Source organism: Falco biarmicus, chromosome 15 (assembly GCF_023638135.1).
Source record: "Falco biarmicus isolate bFalBia1 chromosome 15, bFalBia1.pri, whole genome shotgun sequence".
Taxonomy (NCBI): Eukaryota; Metazoa; Chordata; class Aves; order Falconiformes; family Falconidae; genus Falco; species Falco biarmicus.
Window position 1 is genome coordinate 18,436,708 of NC_079302.1, and position 23,366 is coordinate 18,460,073.

Consider the following 23,366-nt stretch of genomic DNA (forward strand, 5'->3'; position numbering starts at 1 on the left):
TCTAAAGATGGAAGAAATCTTTCTCTCCCCCTCCCCTGTTTTATCAAGTTAGCACAAGTTAAATAGCCATCCTTATAAATCACAGTGAAATATAGTTATATCTCTCCGCATAACCAAGGAGCTTCATGCAGTCTGCTGAGCTATTTGTACTTGGTCTCAACATGTAAACTTTTATTGATACAGGCTTAAAATTTGAGTTTTTAACAGCAGAGTCTTCAGTAGCATTGAACATGACATTTTTCACGTGGCTACCATGATTTCCATCTATCTTGCCCCAGTTAGGGGTTTCTTTAATTAGATCATTTGTTCTGTATCTATGATATTCTTGCCTTGTACTTAATCTGACTTGGTTGTCTTCTGTTAGCTAAAACAGCTCTCCCCCAAATGCAAAAAAAATAAAAATCTTTTGAGTTGAAATGTGCTAAGATGAGAGATTATTAGAAATGCTACGAAAACCTAAAACATCATCTGCCTGGATTCTGATGCTGTTTTATCATTTGTTGGAAGGTGTTTGATACAGGGAACGTCATCGTTCTGTTGACTTATTATCTCTGATAATCAGATTATTATCGGAGATAAATCAAAGTTATCTCTGATAAGCAGAGAACTTAATCAGTGTTAGAAGGTAATGGAGTCTAATTTATGTCAGTGTTTCCTTTAACTTGGTACTTCAGGAGGGTCTAACTTTAACTGGTAAGTTGTATATGTATCATCTGGAATCGACAGCTACTTTGCTGTGCTAAGCTGTCACCTTCCTAAGCTTCTGTGCCTTTTTTATAGCATGCCTGTCCTCTGTACTCATCGTAATTAAGACTGATACCAATTCATACTTGATAAAGTCACCAGTTATTGTCTTTCAGTGTGATACAGGATCCACCTGTCCTCCTTCTGTGTAGACCACAAGTTTTATATACCCAAACCCTCAACAAGGTTTATTAGGTTTATTAGTTGAGGTTAGGCTTTATTCTGACTATGGTCACAGCACTTTCAGTGAACTATGAGTACAAGTAGAACAGGTTTTCTTCAGCTTGTCAGAGGCTACTTTGTACTTAATAGGTTCAACATGAACCTTGTCCATCAGAAAATATTTTACATTGCCAGGGTATCCATTTCTGGAAAGACCCTATACTTAGGAGAATTCATTAATGAAGAATTGCAGTTGAAATGGAGGAGGAGCGCATGAAGGTGAGCTTTAGTAGTAGGGTCAGAAAAGCTATGGCTGTTTTCTTTCCTTTTTTTCTTTTAATAGTATTTAGCTATATGTATTGACAGGATAGAGGAATGATTATTCCATGAATGTGCTCATTTAAAGCGATTGCTCCTCTGTTCTAGAGTTTTACTAGTTATCTGGGCAGGTAAATGATCACACACACAAATTACTATTCATTTACCATTCTTTTTGATTATACTTTGAATGTGCAAGTTTTTAGGCTGAACTTAAACTAAACACCCTTTTCAGCTCCTCTTGCCTGAAATCTCTGATTGCAAACTAATTCCTTGGTGATCATTCAGTGGTACTATGAATAAAAAAAGAAAACCAACTTGTGTTTCAAAACTATGTAAGCGTGTAAACTCTGCTGTTGAACCAAAGGTAGCTCTTTTCCTGTGTTTATCTTTGACTGTACCACTGTGTTCATCCTCTTGTCCTTCCTCTAAATAAGAGTTCTATTATGTCTTTTAAATGAGATAAAATACAGTTTTCCAGAATATTACTTAATGCAACTTAAGTCAAAGAAACAGAGTATCTCGGCTTTACCTACTGTAGTCAAGGTAGTTTTGTTTTTAAATGTAGTTCATAACCTCTTAAGTTTCTGTTTAAACATACAGAGTTATTGTGTATGTTTATGTATTACATGATTTCTCTCTACAAACAAAATTTAATTCTGGACTACTAAAACCACAATTATGTTATAGTTTGGTAGTTTTAATGAATATGGCAAAGAACAATCTAAAATTGTGCTTAGGTAGTAGAGCACACTGAAAAAAATGAAGCCATTTAATTTAAAGCATCAAATGTTACTTTCATGACAGAAGGTACAAAAATGATAAACGCTGCGCATGGCATCAAGTATAAGCAAAAATAACTGATTTGTGGTTTAATGAAACTGTAACATTATATTCAATATATCAAAAATCTGTAAAAGTGTTGGAGAGGGGAAGGAACAATGAGGAGAGTTGTGAAAGTAATTTCTCTTTTTTTTTTTTTTCTTTTTTTTTTTTTTTCTTCCTTCTTCCCCCTTCTCTTCCACAGGATGCTTTACCACTTCAAGACAAATGTTTCTTCAGAAGCACTAATGGATGTTGGCATGCCTTGGATAAGGTGGTGACCGCTGGATGTCATTTGTTTCTGTTCACTGCAGAGAGCCAAAATTGACTCCATTTGGAGTTGAGAGAAAAAGCAGTACAGACCTATCAAGATGACTGATCCTATGATGGATTTTTTTGATGATGCCAATCTTTTTAGTGAGACCTTAGAAGGTTTGTCAGATGATGCCTTTGTTCAACCTGGACCTGTTTCACTTGTTGATGAATTGAATTTGGGTGCAGAATTTGAACCTTTGCACATAGACTCATTGAACCATGTGCAAGATGCTCAAAATCAGCAAAAGATGAGTGAGTTTGATCAGCTGAATCAGTATGATTCACTGAAACTTCATTCAGTAAATCAGTCTTTTAACAGCTCAGCTGACAACGTCTTATCACCACACTCTCAATTCAGTTGTTCACCAGTTCATCCACAAAACCAGTCTAACGGGATGTTTCCAGATGTGGCTGATGGTAGCCCTATGTGGGGTCATCAAACTGCCACAACTGTTTCAAATCAAAATGGGTCCCCCTTTCACCAAGGACATTCTCAGTCTATGCAGCAAAACAAAAGCTTTGTAGCACACCATGACTTTGCCTTATTTCAGGCTAATGAACCACAGCATCAGTGTGCCTCGCTACGGTCGCAACAAAGCAGAAACAGCACGGGGCAGGATGCTCTGAGTCAGCCAAAAGACTTCATGGAAGTTAATGTATCTACTTCTCTCAGAGTCAGTGTTAACCACCCATCTCCAGTTTCTAATCCATCAGCTTCACAGCAACCTCTGTCTGTTCAACAGTTTTCTCAAACTGCTAGTGCTTCAATACATTTTTGTGGGAATCAAGAAGGAAATTTTGATGGACAGTCCCCAACTATTACTCCATGTTCTGTCAGTAACAGCCAACAATTTTCATCTCCTTATTCTTACTCTAATAACCACATTTCTCCTACCAGCCTTCTCCAGTCCACAACAGCTCTTTCTACTAGCCAGCAGACACACTCTATCTCTGACTTCACTGGAAGCGATGCCTTTACATCTCAAACAGGGACCAAGCAAGAAACAACTGAGCACATGTTGAATCCTAATACACCTTTGAATTCAAATACTTTTCAAATGTTGCATTCTGCGCATCCTCAGGGCAACTTCAGTAGTTCGAAACTCTCTCCTGTGAATATTAATTTTCCAGCTTCTACTGGTTCTGCTTCTCAGATAAGCCATTTCACTGACCCTATTGAAAGCAACGGTTTTACATCTTTAGATGAGAACTTACTTCATCAAGTCGAGACTCATAATGAACCATTTACAGGACTTGACCCAGATGACCTCCTTCAGGAAGACCTTCTGCCACAGTTCGATGATTCTGCATTTGTTCAGGATAGCACAAGCCATGTTTTAGAGCATGACCTAGAACACCACATAACCCCACAGGAAGTGACACAGTCATCTGATCTTGTTCGGGCACAGTCTCAAAGTCAGATCCATCCTTGGCATTCTTCCGTTTCTAATCAGCACCTGCAAGACAGAAGTCGTGCAACCTTACAAGGACAGGTATGTAGGGTTTTGGGGGGCCGAGGGTTTGAGCTGTTTGGTTGATCTGGTGAAATGAGTAATAGTGACTGGTGCTTTTGCCAAAGCATGATAATGGAAGTCTCTGAGCTGTTGTTTATTTGGCCCTGAAGAAATCTAAGTAACAGCTAGTTTAGGGGGAAAAATCCCCGACCTGTTGATGCAGACCTTCCTTTTTCCTATTGTTTTCTTACCATTGCAGAAGACAAGATTTATATAACCTGAAATACTTATTGGGAGAAAATTGTGTTGGTCCATCTGCTGCTTATGTTTGCTAAGTACAGCAGAGAAAATTGGTTGTTTTATGATTTTGGTGCAAATATTATGGGTTACTGTCTTTTAAAGTACTCACAGCAGCGTATTTTTAAGAGCTTTAATAAGGCTTGGGTAGTTGGCTTCCTGCAAAAATTGCACTGGTTTTGTTGTTATGTGGTCCTTCGCTTGGTATCTTTGTGCTCATGCTTGTTGGCTAAAAATACAGGCTTTTTTGTTGTTGGTTTTGATGTGTTTGGTGATAACAGAAAACATATAAAAGGCTATGCGTATGTTTGATTTTGTTATTTTTGGCTAAATCAAACAACTGTAGTTTTTGTAGTATAATGTGCACATCTACTGCAAGTATTAAAGCCCTCGGCATGGAGGACAAGATAGCACCAAATGTATATTGTGCTTTTTTAATGGTATACAAGAGAAATGAACTTTGCTTTTCAGATTATCTGAGAGAAATTAAAATTGTGTGAGCACTGAAGAGTTCAGAAACACAATCCTTCGGTCCTTCTGCCTGTTTTCTTACATGTGCTCTCTCATAACATATGTAAGGTAGTGGAATTTCAGATCATTTAAAATGAGATTATTAAGGCCACCTTTTTTATTAATGCTGACCTTTATCTTAATTTGTATCATCATCTTCTCTTATAGGAAGTATGTAAGTGTCAATACATTGGAATGTAGACTGGTGCTGGTGGATTGTCTCATATAAGAGTAGCTGAACTTTTCAAAACCAAAGAAAATAGGGCAAGTAAAATTCTTTTTTCACAATGCTGTAACCAGAAAAATCATGGTTTTATTACAGCTGCTAGAAACCTCAGCATATGTGAGTTTCTTGCTGATTTTTCAGCTTGAGAAATTCCTGAATCAAAAGAAAATGATCTTGAATATAGAAGAGACTTAATAACCAAAAGCACAAATAATCATTCTTTCAGCTTTTAAAATTTATCAGTCTTAAAAGCTATCGCTATGATTTTGGGGACTGGTTTAGTAGCTTTTTTTGTTAATGCCTGAAGAGTGGTATCAGTAACCGCATTACCTGTAAGTTAATACCTTAATATTATCACAGTTTGGCTCTGCTTGGTAGCTTCTAGCCCAAATTTGATTTGACAGGAATGACTGAAACTTCTTCAATTAGATGGTTTGGCAGAAGGAGCTGTAGCTTCTATATAATAAAGGCACATATTCATTCGCTATTGCTGGTTATCTAGGGTTTCCAATACCGCGAGACTGTCTGTTGAAATCCATGTACATGTGAACAGTGGAAGTAGAAACTTCCATTTAAAACGTCCGTTTTAAATTCTGGTCGGAATTAAGCTTCTGTTTGGGAAAGGAGTGGGAATAGAAATGTTTTCCAGTTTTCGATCTGCGTCTTTCAAGATAGAGGCAACTTGACATCTATTATATACATGCAGGCAGCTCTAAAAAGGTTGTAATAACTGTATTACTTCTCTGTATTCTTGCTACCAATATTTTCTCTACCTGAGAATATAGAATGGTATCTTATTGGAGGAAAAAATTATTGGGAAGGAAAGGATCCTAATTGCCAGTTCTTGCTTCTACTTAGTTTGCAGAAAACTGGCCTGTGAAGGAGGCAATGTAACATTCCCCTCCCCCTTTAATTTTGCCATTAGGGTAGAGATAAGGGTTTAACACGTTTAATCTTTGGTCTTGGTTCAGTATCTTGCTTCTCCATTACAAATTTTGCTTATGTTTATGGAACGTGTAATTGTCAGTTCCTACTAGGGAAGCTTTCTGTGAAATCGTGATGTGATAAGGACAGAACACGTACACAGCTGCGGATTTGAGATCAGCTTGATTAACAGAATGATGCGGTAGATGCAATCTGTTGGTTTTGATAAAAATTTCCTTTTTTTTTTTTTTTTTTTTAACTGGGGAGGGGGAAGAAGAGAGCACAGCCCAAGTAGCTACTCTCGTCAGTTACCTCTGTAACCTAAAGACATATGGTATAGTAGCTACTAGTGAAATGTGATCCTGTTTTATTACTGTGCGTACAGTAGTGCCGAGGGAGCAGGGCCGGGAAGCGGAGCAGCAGAACCCAGGGTTGCGAACAGTAACGCTGAGGTTGTTGGTCTCCCATGAGCATACTTAGGGGGAAGGGTGAAGAGGAAGTGGATTCCAGGAAAAGTGGGGGTGGCGAGAAATCCAGGGGTTAGTCTCGTTTGTGAGGAGCATGCGGGAATCAAGCTAGGCGGCGAAAAGTAGGTCTAATAAAACCTTCTGGTGCTGTGACTTTTCTCTTGTATACATCAGAACCTTTTAAGACTTACTTTGATCTTGCTGACATAAGTTTTAGCAGTTTGTTTTGCAACTAGGAGTAGAAGGAAAGTTCTGAGACCTATGGAGAGTGTTAAAGCTTTTTGGCATTTGATTTTGTTTTTTATTGTGGTGTGAAAGCAAAGCAACTTTACAGTATTTAAACTTTTTTAAGGTTTTTTTCCCTGGAACTTTGAAATGAAACAGACAGAAAACTGTTGCAGAACAGCTTGGTTTGGTTTTTATTATTTCAGGGTATGCAACAAATTGCATAAATTGGATTTTGACCTTGAGCTTGTCTAATAGGACAGATGTTTAATGTTTCCTTCAGAAACTGCTTGTGAAATGGTAGCTGTCAAACCGTGGTTAGGAGTGTGTTGATGGGGGAGTGACAGAGGCAAACAATGTAGAAGCCTCTTTAAATCAGTGGTGTATGTAACATAAAAGTATGGCAGTTACTGAAGTTCAGAAGTGTTTCAGATTTGTCATTCGTCTGTTAGCAATGCTAAAAAGGGTTTTAGTCCTAATTCACACTTCTATTCTTTGATCACTGTGTGGAAGTTAAAGTTCAAGATGAGTTTGTTCTGTTTGAGCTTCTTACAAATGTGTGTCTTTTTAACTTGAGAGCAAAAGGTGGGGTAAGGGATGAGGAGGGAATATTGGTCTTACTGAAACTGGTTGCCTTTAGGCTAAGTGGGAAAGGGGTTTTGATAACTTTGATATGTAATAGTGAAGGTGAAATTTTTATTGTTTAACAAGACAGTGTTTCATGCTGGCTTTTGTACACACTGAGGAAACAATTACTAGTGGATTTAATTATTTTCATCATTTTTAGTTTGATAATGATTGAGGTTTTTTCAGAAAGGAAAACTTTTTATTTTATGAAATAGTTAATGGATTGTAGCTGTTGGAATGGACCCAACATTAGAGAAGGAAAGATCTTTAAAAGTTATGCAGAGGTTATGTAAAATTAAGAAAGAGGATTAAAATGCTTGTTTCGTTATTTGAAAGCAAGCACACTCATCACATATTTACTTGTACAGCTATTCTTTTGATTGTATTAATTTTTAAATTAATTTCTATCTGTTTATTGTAATAATGCTGCAGAATTAAAAACAATCTAGAATGTCTTATGCTGCTATTATACTTTCTATGCCTGCTTGCAATTAAATTATAATTGTAAATAAATTGTGCCTCTTAATTTTACATCATGCATTTTTTATCAGTTAGTTTGAGAACAGAAAGTAAAGTGGAGAAACACACTGAAGATTCATGTAGGCTCAGCTTTGACTAATAATAACACATCTGATCTTTTTAACTCCACTTAAAACTGTTGTGAGTTTGCTAAAGCTAAATTATTGCCTTTTCATAAAGTTGAAAAAAGATGACAAAAATACAGGTTTCAACATTCAGTTCTGCTAGTCCAGAAGAAAAAGGAAGTTGGAAAGATAATCTAAGTATAAACTGTCCTAAGAGAAGTTTACAACTATCTCACTGTGTATGTTATTTTGTAATAAGCATTTTAATCTCTCTTGGCTACATACATCAAAGCAGAGTAGTTGAGATTAAACTGGAAAATAATATTAATAACCTTCAGTGCTATCGGACAAGGTGGTAGTCTTAGTTCTTGAATCAGGTGAATCTTTTTTTTTCCCTTTTGTGACTAAAAGTTTGGTACCTAGCTTGATAATTGTTCATGAATTCCAGTATCTCACATCTCACCTTTTTTTTTTTTTTTTTTTTTTCCTTCCCCAAATTACCTGAAACATGCTAGTGCTTTTATGCTTGCAAGCATGACCTTTCCTACCGCTTGTTTTATATGAGCAGATGCCGCTGTGTTTTTGGGCAGAATTTGTCTTGCCCTTGTTGGAAGTTTAGCAAAGTCTGAACGTTGTAGATGATGGCGTGCTTGGAATTCTACCCTGGGACATCTGTATGTATCAGAATGGCATAACCTCATACACGAATGTATCATCAGAGATGGAACTAAGTTTCACCTGATGGAAGTCCAGGCCTGCGTGCTGCTGAGATGCATGCCCTGAACAGTCACAGGCCTTTCACCTCTCCTCCCTTTGATATCAAATCTAAATTAATTGTAGACAAGTTTCCCTTGGATTATTCCACTTGTAAACCTCTTAACTCTGCCACTGGTTGCTGTTCTACTCGTTTATGAAATGTCGCACTGTGATGTTCTTCTGAGAACAAATGCACAGTAAGCAGTGATGTGCTTTCTCAGCTAGTTATGAGAGGTATAGCAAGCCAAGTACTTGATATATGCAGTTATGGAAGTTATATAAAAGTCAAGGATGTAGTATTTTTCAGAGTGTATTTCTTATATTCTGTATAGTTTAATTTTAAGTGGGCCTGTAATGAGAAATATTTTAAAGTAATGAACTATATATAAATCCCTTGTAGAAGAGACTGGCTGTTTTACATGCTGAGTTTATAGGTTATGGTTCCTAAGTGTTGTTACAATACAAGATTGTGAAGTGCTGATGCTGTTACATATATATTGCTTGTGGAACAGTGGATGACAGTTTTCAGTGGGACTAAGCATAATAAAATACATCTCTCAAAATTCACCCTACTTTGCATCATCTGGAAACTGAAATGTTCCAGTTAGCATTTGTGTTTGGGTTGGGCATTAAAAATTGCATCTTGTAATCTTGAAATGCAAAAAACCATACCTCCCAAAAAACTAACCCTCAAACTGAAACAGCACTAAAACGTTGTTCTTTTTCTAAAAAAGCTTAATAGTACTGGTAATAGCTCCCATTAAGCATATCCACTGTATTTATATTTTCCTTGTTCCTTTAATGATGGTTAATTTTATGGGTGACATCATCACATTAATAAATGTAAATCTTTGAAGTTTTCTTTTAAACATTTCTAAGGGTTGTATGCTCTGGATTTAGTTCTCTGTGCTTATAGAACAGTTTTTCCCTTCATTGTCGGAGCTTAATAAATTCTCTGCCACAGTGAGGCAGCAGAATTCAGTTGTCATCTCCCAGCACCTAATAGGTTTATCATATATGTACAATGAAGAAAAATTATCCCTCCACTGACCTTCTTTGTACCATAGTTTGCAGGGTTTTTTTTGCATTCTTTCTATTATTTTCAGAAAGGCCTGCACAAATAAGGGAGAGTGAAAGTGGCGAAGCTGTGTCAAATGCACAGAGTTAATGAGAGGACTAGAGCAACATCCCTGAGCTTGAGTAGTGCAGTTCCTGGAGGGAACTGAGTCTTTTAATCTATAGCTGTATATAATATTACTAATCTGTGGCTTTTTGCCAATGATATATTCATCATTGAAGATAGCAATATTTTGATAGCTTTATTTATAGTTGAATGTGTATGCAGCATATCCTTTCGTATATATTTTATCTAAGTTTTATATAAGCACTTAATACATTTTATTTCAAATTGCATAGGCTGGGGAAAGGAAGGTACATGTTTGTGAGATTAGTGGGTAACGTATTTATGGATTAGTATTTATTGTAACTTTTAATTTCTCCATTTTTCATTTGCCTTGGTTTTCCTTTCATAATACAGCTGTATAGTAAGGGAAAGACAAAAATTGCTGGTCTTTTAAGAACAGTGAAAATGCACCAGGGGATCTGCTTTACTGTTTTAAAGGCTTTATGAGTTGGTTAGTAATTACCGTTTCTATTGGGTAGAGTTAAATTATTTCATCATTCTTTTTTTTTTGAATGTTTTTTGCTTTCACTAATGCTTTTCCTAGGTCTCGTTCAACCTTCATCACACAAATAATTAGGCTGTCCAATTCCTTGTGTATGCTTCCTCTTCAAAGTGAAGTACTGGCTGTTTTAATGATTGTTATAATTTGAGAATATAATTTTTCCTGAGATGATTGCACATTCATTAAATGACTGCAATAATTGTCTTCAAAATATGCCAAAAGAGAAGCATTTTTGTAAAAAGAAGTTAACAGATGGCAAGCATAGGAAGGAAGCTTCTGGCTAGGTCAACTTACAGGAGTAATCCTGAAGACATCAAGGCGAGACTAGTTGACAAAAATAAGTAATTTTTTTTTTTAATTATATTGCAAAATAAGTGTGATGGAATGAATTAATTATTTGCGAGCAGGTGTCTTGCTAACACTGAAGAACTATAAAACAATTGAGTAATGTGAGAGTGCTGATCTAGTTGTGCAAGCTTAGCGTCTGGAAGTGGTACCTAATTACAGAGAAACAGAAAACAAAACCCATCTGAAATTGTCTTCTAAAGACAGCAACCTATACTATAGACTGTTAAAGCTGTAGTTCAATACATGCCTAAACTATAATTAGTTTAAGGGGAAAAAAGCTCCATATTCTTCCACTTTGTATTTTGTTAATGCAACCGTTTGTGCTATGAACTGCACTGGGAAGCTCATTTAGGGTGCAGAGAAACTTTTAATTTTTTTGTCGAGGGTGTTTTTCAGGAATAAAAGTTCCTGATTTAGTTCTCCTCTTAGTTGCACAGAATTGTGTACTATAGAAACAGTGGTGGGGAGAGAGAAAGGAGTGGGAAGCATAGTTTTCTGCAGTAGAGGCAGCGTAATTGTACACGGAACTGCAGCCTCAAATGCAGAGTGAATCCAAGTGCGTTCGTTGTGGGACTGCACCTTGGCACTGGTAACCACTAATCTCCTTTGTCTAACACTACTATCTAAAGTTTGAATTTTTGAGTGGCTTCAAACATACCATTGCCTCTAAAACTTCTAGACCAGAGCTTTATCTTGAGACATTTTGTAGAAAATCAACACTTTATATAAAGTGCTAGTGAAGTGTTATTACTGAAAGAGAAGCAGAATTTGTGAAGATGTTAACCAGCAGTATGGTTTTGAAGCCAAAGAACCTGAAAGTACGTTTGGAATTGATGTGGCTTTTGTGCAGATGCTTTGCGTGCTTTGTGCACTCAGGTTCTACAATTTCATTTAGCTGTTATGTTAATTCTAAATATATAGAGAAATATAAAAATAATTTCCAACACTTTGTCCACCTAACAGCCTCATACATCTGGAGAGATACTGTTTTCTTTGTTCATTATCAGGTTAAAAAATTGGCATAAATTTCCAGTGACATGGATTTCAAAGAGAGTGTCTGCCATGAGGTGTGTTGAAGGGGTTGAATTTGGGAACTCTTAAGGCTAATAAATACGAGTGGATTTCTAGGATGATGAGACTGAGAATTCTTATGTTGATTTGAATATGTTTGATAAATGGAGGTAGAAATGTAGCTTTAGGCTAGAAGTAGTTGACAAGTCTTACGTTTTTGAAAGCTGTGTAATTTGTAGTAGAGATTGATTTTTCTTTCATACGTGGCAGGTTTTCTTTTGTGGGGGTTATTTGGCTTGTGTTTGCACTTACTCAGGTTTTTTGCTCCCTTGATGTCTTGCTGTGAAGGGTAGCATTTTAATTTGTATCTTATAAATTGTTTCCATCTTTTACATGCTGCCTTTTCAGGAGTTGGTCTGTATTTGAAAGTAATTTCAATGTTAGTAGCGTATCACGTATGTGCACATAATGCAATTCAATAGCATATTGAATTGCAAACCAGAACTATGGTTTCATGGATTGATAGGAAGGCCTCTTTTGAGAGAGATTCGTGACTTTGCTTTTCAGTTTTAGTTTGTATGTTGGAAAGAAGAGAGAAGTTGGCCTTAGTGTTAAAGAAGATACTGCAAGTATTTTGATTCTGAGCGTTTTGTTTCTTTTTTCCTTATAGTTTGAAACATTGTTTTAGAAAGAGTTCTGACTGATAGGTTTTTGGAAGAATCCTAAGAGCAATCTTAAAAACAATTGTTTCACTGTGCCTTCTTTTTTGCTGAGTACCACACACACAGAAGGACAGTTCTTTAATAGTATTTTAAGCAAACTTACTGGCAAAACATAGCTGTTGTGCTTTTCATGACTTGCAGCATGCTATGGCTTATAGTACCTGGTTTTATACTTCAGAAGGATGAGAAATAGTACCACAATACACCGTACGTTTGGGTTGTTTTTCTTCTTTGTTAAATCTTTGTAGCAGCTGCTCGTGAGGCCCAGGTATGGCTCAGCTTGATACGCAGATTTTGTTGCAGCAGGAGCTTTGGTTCGTGCAAGTCCTAAAAGCAGCAACCAGCTGTTACAAAACACAAGTTGTCACAGGGAGGTCAGGTAAATTAATTTAAGGAACATGAGTGACAAAATTGGATGTGTTTTACTATCTTTGAGTTTAGTGAGAACGATTTTTAAAAACAATTAGGCAAATTTATTTTGATGCGTGTGTGTTGTCACTCATATCATTCTATGGAGGATTCTTTGACCTGCCATCATGCAGTGTTATGCAATGTGTTCAGCTCCAGATACTGGACAAGAGGCACATTTTAGGGTGCCAGCCTGGTGTGCTTTTGGCCTAATACAGTTTAATGCAAATGTGTACGGGCTTTGACTGGTTTCAGGGAATTTTCAGAAGTGGTCACCCAGCCTTGCTTGTTGGGACAAAGGTATGAAGGTGCTCATGCTCCTGGCTGTGCTTGAGGATGCCCTTGGCAGCAGCACACTGCGGGCTCTAACCAGGCTGTCGTTATGCGCTATGTTGATAGCAGTTACTGATTAACTCTGTTAAAATTATTGCTATGCTTATGTTTTGAGAGAACAGTCTTGCAACTTTTTCTGTTTAATCCCTACCAAAAGTTCGTGCTCCATGCAGTTTGATTTTGGGGTTGGTTTTTTGTTCGGGGGTTTTTGGGTTTTGGTTGGGTTGTGGTGGTTTGGTTTGGTTTTTTTGTATAGTTATACCAGTGAAGCTCTTGCATGCTGTGATCTTTCTCTAGAAATGTTTTGGGGTTCTTTTGCTTTTGGGTTTTTTATTTTGCCTGAAATTGACTCCTGTTGGTCCCCAGTAGCATCCTCTTTCTTCTGAACTCTATTTTCAAAACTTCTCCTCTTTTTGATAAATCAATTTTCTATAGGCTTCTAGTTTTCCTCCTCAACTCTGGTGGGAGGATTTTGGCCAGGAATATTTAATTGAGAAGACGAGATGCAACAGGAGTGGTTTCATTAGGCTTGCATATATGCTAAAGTACTGTCTGATATTGGAGATTCTGACATAGAAGTAGAAGCTGAAATGAAAAATAAGTTAAGTTGGTTTGAAGTGGAAGAAGTATGTCCCCCTTTGATTAAAATGGAAATAGGCTGTGCAGTTGGTACTGGCTTTAATGATATTAGTGAGTTCTTAGCTGTTGATGTTAAAAATACTTTTCTTCATTTCTGTCAGTATATTTTAATGTGTGTCAAGTGATCTTTTTTTTTTTTTTTGTCTTACTGAAATCACAAACATTGAAAACATTTTGGTTACTCTGTTAGGTATTGAGGAATACTACAAGAAAGGCCACGTTCAAATATTGAGTAAACTTCTAAACGTAACTGCTTCTAGTGAATAAAAATCTTGTACGTGGAGATTTTATATGCTAGCCTTTCTGAATATGCAATCTCTTTTGATTTAAAGATAGTTCATTATCAGTATTTTCCTATTAATGTGAAATGAAGTCATACCTTTTTTGCCATCTTTCACAACATTCAATTGTTCTGCCTTGAACAAGCAGTGAAAATGCATAGGTATTTTTAAAAGAAAGAAAAAATTACTGATGAGGCTGCCAATATTATCATAGAATCATTTACTGGTACTGACCAAGACAATGATCAGTTGCAGCATGTTGTTCCAGGAGTCTTCATACTCTGAATAAGGTGGTTCACTTCTAGGTGATTTTTATTTTACCATTGCACTTCATGTACTACAAAAATTGAGTAGAATTTGGTAAGTTATGCTGTTAAAACATGTTGTGAAAGAGAATCTGTCTCTGTTTTGTTCAGTCCATGGTTGTTTCTCTGACCTAGCCCTGCTTTCCTTTCTGTAGGTAATTGCAGAAGCGAAGCGTTGAGACAAAAGGTGGGCAGGTTCTTGCGAGTTCTGCATAGTTCTTGCCTACTTGCTCTTTATTTTCATCGCTCCAGTAGCTTAAGTAGCAGAAGAGTACAAAAAATAGACCATGGATGGTTCTGCAGTTCACAGCCCTTCACAACTCTAATGTCTGCTGACTGAGGGACAAAAAACAGCTAGAGAGGTTTTGCGGGGGGGGGGGGGGGGGGGGGGGAAGTGTAAGGAAATATAGTCACAATAGTAAAACTTCCTAAAGATTAGAGAGATTTTGGGTTTCATTATAAACATGTTTCCTTACAAGGCCACTCCCATGAGAGGTGTAGAAAGAACACTTCAATTGAAGTTCTGACAAAAACCATCTACCGTTAAGGTCCCATTGCTTTTTCTCTTCAGAAAGAGACCTTTGCCTTGCTGGTTGCTGAGTGTGCTTGGGATAGGCATGCTGAAGCTGATCTTGGATGTTGGGACTAAGGTGAATAAAAAGCTCCTTGTGTGTTGTTCTTTTTGGTAATAAAAAACATGACAAAATTAATTTCTTTGGCTCATACAAGTGGTGGCCGTTTAGAACATGGGTGGGCAGGTGTCAACTCAGGGAAGTGGGAAGAGGGCAGCTCTTTTTTGAGTTTAATTTGTGCGGTTTTTTTAATTTTGTTTTCTGTTCTGCACACTTGCAGCCAATTCTTTGTTGTTTTACATCAAAATCAGCATTTTTAAGGATTTAGACATCTTGTGTAAATGATAATTTCTGTCTAAAGGTAAACCAAATTACTTGATTTAAGACTACTTGAAAAGAAGACAGTAGCAAAAACCTGAATGCTTTTAAAGTAATATGGAAATGTACTGAAGACCGTAAGTGTGATTAGTGCCTGTTATTTAAATTATTGGGTGTGTAGTTAAGAGGCTGGATAAAAGCTGTCTCAACACATTCAGCTTCATGCCCTCTAGTTCGTATGGCATGTATAGGTTTTTCAGATGTTCTGTTTTCCATAAAAATAAAGTCACAATTCAAGCTGCTATTTATGTTTTAAAGCTTTATGCAGCTTCTAAAATAAAACCATTATTTAGAATCTTCTGTCTGTATCTACTGTGTTGAAAAGATTGTCCTGTATCTTGGTATTTTCCAGTGAGCTCACACCGGAGTTTACAGTGGCAGGTGAAAAAGCTGCACGCTTGCTTCTGCCAGTTCCTAGGTTTTCCTGAGCATGAAAGACTTTCTAGTGGAATCACCATTCCTGGAGTTGTTTAAAAACCACATAGATGTGGTGCTTAGGGACATGGTTCAGTGGTAGACTTGGCAGTGCTGGGTGAACGGTTGGACTTGATCTCCAAGGTCCTTTCCAACCTAAATGATTTCATGAATCTATAATGTAGGGGGGGAAAAAGCAGCTTTTAAAACTTCAATTTATTTAGATTGAGTTTGCGCACATCTTTCTACCCCGTTTCCCCTTTCCAATTTTTGGTGTGAGGTAACTTTATACATGCAGATGATAGCTATGGTATGCTTTCAAATGCCTGTAGCTGTAAAATCGTTTCTTTAGTTCTCATGGTGTCCATTGCAGTTTGTATTTATTTTGGTATCTGGTCATTGACATAGATACTACTTTGCTATCTGGGTGACAGTAGCACTTGGACACTTTAGGTCAGTATCGGCAACTGTTGCATATACAGAATATGTATATGTTGCTTTCGTAACTGGTATGCCTTAAAGTTACATTAGTGAACTCCTACTCTGTATCTGCTTGGTACAGTTTCACTTTATAATACTTCTGTACTAAGCTGAAGTTTGTAACAGAGTTCTAGTGGATAAATGAGTTTTTCAACTTACAAAAAGTATGTACCTTAATAAAACATCAATAAAAGATGCAGTGGAAAGTTCAGTCTATTCTTTGTGAAACATTTCTTTCTTTTGCCTTATTTTGTGGATGGAGTATAATTTTATTTCAGGTGACTTTCACTTGGTTTTTTTGTTACGGATTTGAATTTATATTTTTTAGCACTCTGATTACAGAATTCCAGTATTCTGTACTTCCAAGGAAACACAAGCTTGGATTTTATGTGTCCCCTTGTTTTGCTTTTTGATCATGCCTGCAGCTTTGGAAAAGTGCTAGTAGGTAACTTAATTTTGTGACTCATTAGGCCTTTAAGTAAGCTGTGCTATTATTATAGTCCAGACAGACAGTTTCTGAAAGCATCTTTGCCATTACAAACTTCCTTTGTGTCAGTAAAAAAGATTATGTTTCAGAAGTTTTACTTTGACCATCATACTGCAAGATTTGTTTCTGCTTTTAAACCTGAGTGTGTGAATTGTCTTACAGACTTCAGACAACCAAACTTGTGAATTTGTCTTTCTTTCAGGACAGGAGCTTTAGAATATCAAAAGGAAAAAAGTGCAGAAAGTAAGCGGTAGGTTCTGAAATTGATGGTTAGAATTATAAACTCTTACAGCAGTCTTCTCTCTTTTTGTTTTGCTTTTATTGTGCATAGAGAATTGAATCAGGCTTGAGTAATCAGGGTGGAAATACCCAAGTGGATTCTTTTCAGGATATATTACCCTAAAACTTTAAGTAACCTATATTAAACTGTTTGGAGGAGGGAAGAGTGATAAACCCTGCATTTCAGGGAATATACAATTTTCTCAAAACTTCAGAATTAATACATTTTAATTTATACATTGAAAAGTTCCCTTTCAATCACAATTTAACACTACAGAATGATATTATGCATAGATAATTAATACTTCAGTAGAGGAACAACAGTTTAAATATTGTCATAAAAAGACAAGTACACTCCACAGCATTTGCCTTTTTCAAAAGTATTTATTGAGCCATTTCTCAATCTGTATAATGCAATAATTTTCTTGTAGTCCTGTCAGTAGGTGCACATTTAAGAGGCTTAGATGCAGAAGTATGAAGGAAAAAAACAGATGTTAGAAGGCAATTTCAGATACTACTAAACGTGAATTTAAAACAAGGATAACAGAGCAGGAGGTGTAAAAGACCAGCATTTTGGCCACTTAGTCAAAACATCTTTGGAAGAAATACAAGCAAGAAGGGTCCCTACAGCATTTCCACAGTTTGCTGGTTTTGATGCACTTGAATGCCTTCAGGGAAGGGGGAAGAAGAGGTAGGTAACAGGAAGGCCCGTTTAGCAATAGCTTTTAGCAGAACTTCTGTTCAGGTTTTCTCTGTCAGATGAGAATCTTTATGGAAGTAGGGAAAAGAAATTATGCAGTGGCAAAGGGTTGGATTTTGCAGCTTGTGGTTACTGTAATTGTAATGTCTTGTGTGGATTCTCAGAGGTCAAAGAAGGATTGAACTTGTTCCATTTCACTCAGTAAGATAAGAACATCTCTGAGATTTCTGTACTCCTAATTTCACTCAAATTTGCTCAGTGGGTTAGGAATTACTAGGAGCTTGGAAGCGCAGATGCGCTGACTTGTATGGCATGGTTGTATAGCCTTTTTTTTTGGTTTGTTTTTAAAAGCAAGCCACATTAAACCACAGCTGACAGCTGTTCCATTTTTATGTGCATGTATACCTGTAACCTGAGAGCTAAAAAGCAACCTAGCTAAATATTTTAAAGTGAAATCTTTTACAAGAAAGTCTTTAGTCAAAGAATGTATGATTATCAAAGACTGGCTTTGTAATAAGGGACAGAAGTGTTCCTTGCTGTATGAGGGACAACTGTTCTGTCACTTGGGGGGGGGGGGGGGGGGGGGGCGGGGAATGGACAGACGGACACATTTAGTGTATTTAACTGGTTTGGTTTAGATCAAGCAACGTGGGAAGGAGGCTGGTCAGGTGAAGGTATTACTAACGTGTTTCCTCAGGGCAGCCAGTGAGGTTTGATGAAGTGAACAAACTTAGCTCCGTGGCATGTTGTACTTGGGTAAATTAATCTGGACTATAACTGCGTGAAGATGTCTTATCTCTCCAGTGATGAAGCATACAGCTGGGGAGGGGTGGGAAATGGGCTACTACTCTGTGCTGCGATTTTAAATTTCAAAATGTGTGGCATTTTGTAGACTGGCATGGGTTTAATTGGCGTAGGGATTATTTAGATTGAGGAGCATTACGAAGAAGTCCACTGGTGTCTGGGGAGCTCCTTTTGCTACCTTACTATTCGGAGCTCTGTAGACAGTTGAAGAGCAATGATGTGGTTAACAACACTCATACTGGCATTTGTGTGCCATCTTTATTCATGTTGCTGTTATATCCGCTTTTTAAAAATTCAGCAGAGAGTAGCAGGAAGAATAGAAAATCTTGCCCACAGGAAGCTTATGCTTGGTACATTTTGTTGCTCTATGTTATGTTTTCAAGATACCTGATGTTTGCAAACGGAAAGATGGAATACTGAATCATTCTGTTACAGGATAATTAAATTTTCATGTGCGTATGATTTGTTTGTGTGGTGCTTGTTCTTGCAGTTTTATAATGTATTTGTATATTGTTTTTCTCTTTTACAAAGCCTCAGAAAATAACCCCAGGAAAATATCTGAAAAGATGACTTACCTTGGGGAGGGGGGAGAACAAAACTCTTAACTTACTCCAGCCAAAAGTCATCTAGGGATTTCCTGTTGTTTGCTTCCATTTTGTGATGTGGTTTTGTGTTCCCTGGATTAGTCTTGAAGTAAGGAAAGAAAGTATCTTCTTACTGGGTTTGTTTTGGTTTTGGTTTTTTTTTTAAGGGAGGACGCAAGTTTAATAAAAGTTTTCTTGCTTTTTGAAATCATAGAGGCATTCAAAAAAGAGACGTGTTTCAGTACATTTATCTGAAGAAAAGTTCAGATCTTTATATGTAATAAAAATTACTTTTAGCATCCCTCGCTGCCCTTTTTATTTACATCTAATATCTGTTCAGGGAGTCACCCTACTTCAGATACAAAATATAATGCAAAGATAAACTGAATTTAATCTTGTGAGGGAATGCAAAGTTTCCTACAGAAAAGAACAGTTAACAGCTTACTCAGATTTTCTCCAGTATTGTTATTCAGCAGGTTCTTGAAGTACCACTTACTGCTGTAAGAGATTACTTTAACCAACATTTGTTTGGTTGTGAAAGACTAGAAATTAGTGCCATTTCTATTAATGTTACATTTTTCTGTGTATAAAAGGTCATTTAAAAAAAGTTGGGAAGATGTGTTGTCTTTTGCTGCTTTGCAGCATTCCACTCCCCATGGTTACAGAAGCTATCCAGCTTTACTTGTTAAATAAATATTCTCATTGTAAAAGCAGGGGGCATGTTTCAGAAGGAGCTATTACCTGTACCTTCTAAAAATGTCTTTGATGTGAGATTTCAGTGGATCAATATATTTGTAGGGCTTTACCTGGGAGTTTTGAACTGCGATGACTAGTATTTTTAAATCAGAAAGATCTGTGTGTTTTTCTTGCCTGTAGGTATTTAGTGAAGTATCTTACAGATTAATGTCTAGATGCACACAGAGGACTTGTTTCAACAGTGAACTGAAACCTGACTTTCTTTTTATAGAGGACAGAATTAAGTCAACTCTGTGTTTTAAGGAGTCAAATAATTGTGAAAATAGTAAGGTAAGATGGGTCAAGAGTGCAGAAAAGAAACAGGGTAGTGTAACTTTTTTACCAAAACAGTTTGACCCTTAAGACGGGTGTTAAACGCTTTAGAAAATCTGTAAAGGTAGAGGTATGGCGTGACTCTGAAGTTGGTCTGAGCCTAGTAGTTCAAATCTGTTGAGCATCCACAATGCCAGTTGACTGGTGTGACACTTTTCATATATCAGAGCTCACAGTTTTCTCATGTTAAGCACAGCAGCATTTCTGTTGGGGACCCCACCCCACGGGTGGAACAGAGATAGGCACCGCATCAGGCTTAGATCAGGACAAGTACTCAGTGTTACTAGTTTCGCTTGTGAAAAACAGCACGTCAGAAGTTTCACTGAGGACGTGGCTTTTATGAGTATTGTGTGCCATTTTCCAGATAGCTGTGTTCACCATTACAGACTAGAACCAAAGAAAAGGGGGTACATGATGGGCCCAGAACACCAAGCCACTGAAAACTGACACACCACCCAATGCGGTAGCTTGGCAGAGCAAGCAGAATGAAGTTCTCGATTTCTTTCATTTCCTGGCAATTTAATAGGCTCCATTACACAGTACCTCCTTTAAGAATTAGTGAAAGTTGCCCACAGGTTTTGTACCATTGCTAAATAATCAGGAACACAAGCTAACTATATTTGGCACTGAGCCCCCCCCCCCAAAAGTATTCAAACAAAGTCTTCCGAATGGAAGCTTATGTGTGCTGTAGACTCATTGTGTAACATCTAACGCTGCCTTTGCAGCATGCCCAGGTTAGCAGCCTCTGGTTACATTGGACAGTGCCTTGATTTGTCCCAGTGAAAGATACAGTAAGTCGGGGGCTTACTGGTTCAGAAGCAGCTACTAATCACAACTGACATCTTAGCTATAGAAGTGGTGAAACATGATGAGTGATATTATTACTGGGTTCTGTAGCATTTGAATGAGGAACAGCTACGTAGAAAGGGTGTGACATGTAAAGCAGGTGCTTGTTTCATCTTAGAAACATGACTAGTTTAATGTTGCTGACCTTGATGTTAATGTTTTCATTTCCACATAAATTTAAAATTCGGTCATGAGGTTGGCGTTAAATGTCTTGGAAGGTACAAATCACCGTAACCACATTTACATTCTGGAAGTGACTATTACAGAGATAAAAACTGTTGCCTGGCTACATTGCTGTAGTTGTTAGCCGTTCATTTATCAACATTACAGATAACAAATAGGGAAGATGGGAAAGGTGGGTTTCCCCCCTGCAGCCCATGCTTTTTCTTTTTTTTTTTTTTTTTTTTTTTTTTTTAAATCTCTAACATGTCTCTTTTAGGTTAGGTTTCACATATGTATGTCTTTGAGATTCTGTGTCCCTTAAACACTGAGGTACTCATTAGCGATGATACTAAGAAAGAAAAAGAAGGAAGTGTATTATCATCATATAGAAAAAACCACAATTTGGAGTGCTTTATTGTCTCTCTTAGTAGTTCCATATATGCACCAGAGAGAAAGGAAAAGTTATAGAACCCCATGGATCTTCATTTGCCAGTGCGCTTGGCTTTGTAGAGCAATCCCAACAGATGGTGTGGGCAACTGTTGAACAAGAAAATAAAACAGAATTCAGAAGGAACTCTGACAGGGAAAAAAAAAAGAAGGCACTTTTTCTGGAGAAAAGAAACCCTGTTGCATGTTTAGGTGATCTTCCCATCGGTTGTGCAGAAGTAGTGTGATTAACCATAGAAATCTTACTTGATTGTATCTAAATAAAACCACTTCTTTTGCTGGGATTGCCATTCAACAAAGGGTGCTCCCTTTCTGCATCCATGTGGGGTGACACACAGTCATACTGTAAGGAATCTTCTACAGATTGGCTCTGTCAAGAGTGTGAGCTCATACCTGTTTGGGTGTTTTATAGCTACGTTTTTTTAAATTATGAAACAGCCATTAAAAAAAAGTCATTGGAAGAGTTATTTATGCAGGCTATCCTAGAGGAAAAAGGGTTCTAGAGTACTAGAATAGAACTCAGAAGTGACTGAGCTGAGTTCATGCAATTTTTTTCAAAATTGCATTCCTAAATACAATTTATAATTCAAATGATGGATGGATATTCCTTCGAAATTTTTCACTGTAGCAGCTGAAAAGTAACAGCAGTTTTCAAATTTTGATGTGATTGTAATGAGAAAAAATGAGACGCTAATTTGGACGCACACACCCACCCCACCCCCCCCCCAGCTATTGATTATTGTTAGTTACACGATTCATTTATTTGTTGTTAGAGTTGTGATACTGATGCTCTTTTGGTGACTTGACACGCACAAAAGGATTCCTTGTGTAGTAATAAACACGGACAAAGATGATGTGGTCATGCCTGAAGATCAGGTTTCCAGGTGGCTAATTTTAGCTGCTTTCAGTGTGGTTGATGCCAAGGTCATCTTGATTTTCCTAAGGGCTTGGTGGAATAGCAAGAAATTGTTACGCTCTTGAGGCATATGGTACTTTATATGTGCATCTTCTTGCAGGTGTGTACTAGTACAAAATAAAAGAATCATTCAAGTCATTGCAAATGTAAACCTTAGCTTTCTATTGTTTTAGACTAGTCAGGGTCATAATTTACTACTTAGTGGTAGATGCTGTTTGGGTTGGGTGAGTAGTTGGGTGAAAATAATTTTAAAAGTGTGTTTTGTCTAAGTAAATCATGACAGTGTGACTCAACGAAAATTGCAGGGAAGGACATTACCAGTCCTTGGAGCATATAGAGAATGGATGCAACTCAGGAGAGATACTTAGTCTTAAAGATTCTGCGCACAGGCAGAATTGGAAGTAATATTTGTCTATCGTGAATGGCCATACTTACTGCAAGAAAGGTGTTCTTACAGTGAAGCAGTGTTTTCCTTATGGAACTGGTAAGGCAGGATTTGGGAGGGTTTTCTGGGAGGTAGAAGCTTTCTCTATGTTAAACTTGCCACCTTGCTGGGGCTTCCTTTGTAGTGATATGCAGAGGATGTGAAGAAACTATTGGTTATTGTGGAGCAAATTAAAATGGGTTTAGGCCTTTGAGGGGGGAAAAACCCCAGTGTCTGCAAGCATTGAGGACAGTTTTGTGTCCTTGCTGTGAGAAATACTGTTACGCCAGTAGAGGCCTTCGAATGCACGTCCTATGCAAACCACAACAAAATGTTGAAGAAATGCCTTTCTATGAAAAGCCAGCTCAGCAGAGTACTGCTAGCTGTTGGGAAGACTGCTGTCATGATTCTGCCTCTCAATATTGTCTGGTAACTGGATTGTTTTTACGTCAGTTTAATTAAGATACCATTCAGGCGTGTGGTGTTCCTTCTACTGCTGCAAGACAGCATGTCAAATTCTTTTGAAGGCTGCTGAGAAGATGCTCCCCTGGCTGCTGTGAATAAGGGCATATGTGGGGAGGTCTACAGCTGTTGTCTTATCTGTTCCACCCTCAGTATTTTTTAGGGCTAGCGCTTCTGTGC

At 37.4% G+C, this 23,366-nt stretch overlaps 1 protein-coding gene across 6 annotated transcripts in view; it reads left to right on the forward strand.

Annotated features, from left to right (window-relative positions):
* Positions 1-23,366, forward strand: part of CHD9 (chromodomain helicase DNA binding protein 9) — a 99,672-nt gene that overhangs the window by 15,813 nt on the left and 60,493 nt on the right. For all 6 annotated transcript variants that reach the window (XM_056360429.1, XM_056360428.1, XM_056360424.1 and 3 more), the window contains one exon: positions 2,252-3,854. In XM_056360429.1, the coding sequence (XP_056216404.1) occupies positions 2,418-3,854 (1,437 nt within the window). In that variant the 5' untranslated portion in view covers positions 2,252-2,417. The remainder of the gene's footprint in view (positions 1-2,251; positions 3,855-23,366) is intronic.